The following is a 5,003-nucleotide window of genomic DNA, read 5'->3' on the forward strand; positions in this document are numbered from 1 at the left end:
GCTATAAATTCACAAGTGATTGAAATAATAATAATAATAATAATAATAATAATAATAATAATAATAATAATAATAATAATAATAATAATAATAATAATAATAATAATAATAATAATAATAATAATAATAATAATAATAATAATAGTAATAATAATAATAATAATAATAATAATAATAATAATAATAATAATAATAATAATCATAATAATAATCATAATAATCATCATAATAATAATAATAATAATAATAATAATAATAATAATAATAATAATAATAATATAATAATAATAATAATAATAATAATAATAATAATAATAATAATAATAATAATAATAATAATAATATAATAATAATCATAATAATAATAATAATAATCATAATAATAATAATAATAATAATAATAATAATAATAATAATAATAATAATAATAATAATAAACACATTACTTATAATAATAATAATAATAAAGGATATTTCGCGCTGACAACTATTCTCATAAAGACCTCAAAATTCTACTATAAACAACTTAATAATAATAAACACAATACTTATTACTAAACATAAAGTACTTTACTAAACATAAGCAATGGCCTCCCAATAATAATAAACACAATACTTATTACTAAACATAAAGTACTTTACTAAACATAAGCAATGGCCTCCCAAGTACTGAAAAGAGTGGAAAGCAAATCATGTTTTATCATTTGGCGTTGGACAAAAGAAGTCTACACGATGCAAGTGCAAATATGAAAGATTAGTTGTTTGGAACCCAAAATACCAAAGAATCCAATTTAAGTTGGACTAAAACACTAATCAAGTTTTAAATTTTTTTTAAATATATAACGAGACCATTTACCTTAAGTACAAGGTCGCCACAATTAATCTTGATCATTGGATGTGAAATTTGGTGGCTGCATTTATTTTATTGACAAAGCCCAAAGTTCAAAAAGAAAATTTTTCGAATTTTGTGAAACACCAAAGGTAAATGGTCTCATTATATATAATCCCTTAAAACTATCATTTGGTGAATATAAATTGGGAAAGCTTCGTTGTTTGGAACCAAAAATCCTTGAACTCTTTTTTTTTTTTTTTTTTTACCAATGTTAAGAACTTTATTGATATTCTAAAAAGAGATTATATCAGAAGAGACAATAAGAGAGTCTAGGCCAACACCCCTTTTAACCAAAGCATCAACAATCCCATTAGCCTCCCGAAAAACATGGGAGAAAGAAATATGTAAAGAAGCTGAAATATCCAGGACTTGTAGCCATAGAGATCAAAGGTCCCAAGGAATTGACAGCTCTTTCCTGCACCATTTTATTACGTTCAAAGAATCTCCTTCAACAATGCAATTAATGCCCAAGTTATGGTGCTTAAAAATAAGTAGACCTCTGAGTAAGGCACTCATCTCAGTAAGATTCGATGTTGCCCTATCGATAGGTCGTACATAGGAGAGAATAATGTTCCCGAAATAATCACGAATAATACCCCCAGTGCCCGCAGGACCTGGATTACCCATTGAGCTACCATCAAAATTAATCTTAAGACATCCAAAAGGAGGAGTACACCATAAAGCCTTGGGCCGTGACTTTCTAACCCCGAGAGAAAATACTAGAAAGATTGGTCATGACATCCACTTTCGTAATTCCCCATCCCTCCTTAGTCACAGAAAGACAACCAAATTGAAAGCTGAATTATCAAAATAACCTTTTGATATGGTAAAACCACACCTTCAAAGGCCCTTTTTTTCCTTTTTTTCCATATTTCCCACAACAACATACCAACTGCAATCTTCCAAACTACTCTCCCAATCTTAGGAAGAAAGGCCATAGAGGATTGAGTGAGTATCTCAGAAACCTTATGCGGCATTACCATAGACACACCAACCAAGTTAAAGAGCTAGTGCCAGATTCGAGAAGAGAAAGGGCAATGCATCAACAAATGTGCAACATATTCACCATCTTATTTGCAAAGGAAGTAAACATTAGGTAAAATTTTACCGCACTTGATAAGGTTATCTATAGTCAAAATCTTATGATGTGCCACTAACCAGATGAATAGCTAAACTTTATGGGGAATATGCCACTTCCATATATGAACAATTTTTGGAAAGGACCACCGATAGCGATAATGGAAGAACAAATTGTATCAAAACTTCACAGAAAAAATACCATCATTTTCTATCTCCCATACCACTACATCTTCAACATCTAGTGAGATATAAACTGATTCCAGTAGTTCCATCAACGCGCACCACTGGGAGAAAATAGCATTACTCAACCTTCTATATCTAAGATTGATGTTCCAAGAGAACCTCTCACCTCTTCTCTCCACCATATCACCTACAAACAAGTCTGGTTAAGAAACTACACGAAAGAGGTAAGGGAAAACAACCTTTAAGGGTAACATTCTAATCCACTTATGATGCCAAACTAGTACATGTCTACCATTGCCAACATTCTATTTAAAATACGCACAGGCCATAGGCCTACAATTATAAATGGCCTTCCAAGTGAAAAAAATATCGTTTCCTCTACCGCCATTGAGCCATAAGTTATGGTTGTCCATCCCATATTTAGAAAGCAGCACCTTGTATCAAAGGTGTTCTTTAATATAGGTACTTTTCCACCACCATTTACACAGTAGGACCTCATTAAATTTCCTTATATTTCGTATCCCAAGGCCACCCTCACGTTGTGAAGTGCACACCCTATCTCATCTGATTAAAGGGAATTTTTTATGCTCTTCTCTTGTTCCCCAAAAGAAATCTCTCATCATATTCTCTATTCTTCTCTCCACTGAGGCAGGAATTTGGATCAAAGACATTTGGTATACATGTAAGTTAGCTAGGCATAATCAAAGCAGAGTGACCCCTAACACCGAAAGATAAATACTTATGCTTCCAAAAATCTAGTTTTACCTGTATTCTTTCAATTACCTTATCCTACACAACAATAGCAAATTTAGAGTTTGAAAGTAGGAAAAGAGGCCACCTTACAACCCACCACTCATGTAAGGTTCTCAGCCACTATTTCCCCACAGTTAATAGTCAGCAGAGAAGACTTGTGGAAGTTTACTTTAATCCCTATAACCACTTCACAAATTTCAAAGAATCTAGCAATATTCTCCACTTGCTCAGTTTTAGCATCACAAAGTACTGGCGTATCATTCGCATATTGAAGATGAGACACAGTGATATCCGAGTTAGCAAATATGTAATCCTTGGAAGGCTCCACTCCGCTCAATATTACTGAGCATGAGACTAAAATATTATGCATAAATAGTATAAAGAAAATGTGATAGCGGATCTCCTTGACGAAGTCCCCTAGAGGATTTGAAAAAACCAATAGGACTCTCTTTGAATAGAATGGAAAAATGCACAGAAGAAAGACATCCATATATCCAGCTTCTCCATCTATCACCAAAACCCATAAGCTTCATAATCTCTAGTAGCACCCTCCACTCCACCATATCATAAGCCATATCCATATCCAACTTCAGCATTACACCTTCCATTTTGTGGAGAACACGAGAGTGAATGCATTCCTGCGCAACCAGGATACTATCTGTTATCTGCCTATCCCTGATGAAAGCTAACTGAGACTTCGAAATGAGGAATGGAAGAACTTCTTTTAGTTTCTCAACAAGAATTTTGGCAATAATTTTATAGGCACTCGTAAGCAGCCTAATAGGTCTGATATCAGATAGTTCACTGATATTTGATTTTTTAGGAATTTGAGCAAAAAAGGTGAAGTTTATACCTTAAAGATCTGACTCCTAATGAAGAACTCCCTCACAAAGGCGAGTAAATCTTCATTCAAAATATCCCAAAACTGATGAAAAAACAGCATCGGGAAACCATATGGACCGGTGCCTTATCCCTAGTCAAAGCAAATACAACATTTTTGAATTCCTCCATACAAACAGGTCTCTCTAGGTGGCGGGCCTGATCCCCTTGTAGAGACTTAAAGGGCACATTGGGAAACCTGGAGCTCAGGAAGACCTCCCTAGAAAAGGCTTTCTTAAAATGTTGCACAACTCCGTCTTCCATGGCCATAGGATTCTCAACATCGACTCCAGGGATCGTCAAACCTGAAACATCGTTCTGCCTTCTTCTAGAGGAGGTAATAGCATGAAAATATTTGGTATTTAGGTCACCTTCTTTCAACCGTTTATTCCTAGACCTTTGCTTCCAATAAATTTCTTCAGTCTTGCGTAGCTCTTCAAGCTCTTTCAACTTCATATTTTGATTAATAATCAGGGCCTCAGATAACTTTCCACTGTTTTGAAGGTCAGACTCCAAGCCTTCAATATCCGCAATGACCACATCAATCTTTGCCTTAATGTCGACCTTGTTAACTTTTTTCCACTCTATCAATTTTTGTTTAACACACAATAGCTTTTTATGGATTTGAAAATCCATCTGACCAACCACTACCGTGTTCAGCCATGTTCTTTTAATAATTTCCATTGCCTCTTTTTCTTCCAACCATCCCGCCTCAAACCGAAATGGCTTAGGCCCTCCCCTTTGACTGCCTGTATTGAGAAGAATGGGAATATGGTATGAGGAGAGCCACACCACTGCTTTCACAGAGGTCAGTGGGAAAACTTCAAACCAATCAACAGACACAAGAAATTTGTCCAACGTGGACATAACAAGATTCTTTATACTATTATTTGACCAAGTCGACTTAGCACCAAAATTAGGTAAGTCCAAAAAAGCATTTGCTTCAATAAAATTATTAAACTTCCACATAAAAAGATTTATGGAGTGGCTTGCTAAATATTCATCAGGACACCTAATGAGATTAAAATGCCCCCCAATAACAACATGATGTGGAATAGACTGGTCCTTGAACTCTTGAAAGTTGAACACTAAAAAAAAATTTTATATAAGTTTGCAACCTTAAAATGTAGAATTAAAGATGTGCCTCAAAAATCCATTGGAAACGGTTGTTTTAATGTTGAAAAACGCTCTAATTGATTATCTCGACATCGAGATG

At 34.0% G+C, this 5,003-nt stretch overlaps 1 protein-coding gene across 1 annotated transcript; it reads right to left on the reverse strand.

The window, feature by feature from the left end:
* Positions 1-3,008: 3,008 nt before the first annotated feature.
* LOC148782554 (uncharacterized) lies at positions 3,009-4,654 on the reverse strand. Its single transcript, XM_088864658.1, has 3 exons — positions 3,987-4,654; positions 3,423-3,712; positions 3,009-3,262 (listed from the first exon to the last, which is right to left on the reverse strand). Exons 1-3 carry the CDS (start codon positions 4,652-4,654, stop codon positions 3,009-3,011), a joined length of 1,212 nt encoding a protein of 403 aa, XP_088720784.1.
* Between the last annotated feature and the right edge of the window lie 349 nt (positions 4,655-5,003).

Source organism: Amborella trichopoda, chromosome 4 (genome assembly GCF_054954075.1).
Source record: "Amborella trichopoda isolate Santa Cruz 75 chromosome 4, AtrichopodaSantaCruz75HAP2 v2.0, whole genome shotgun sequence".
NCBI classification, from domain to species: Eukaryota; Viridiplantae; Streptophyta; class Magnoliopsida; order Amborellales; family Amborellaceae; genus Amborella; species Amborella trichopoda.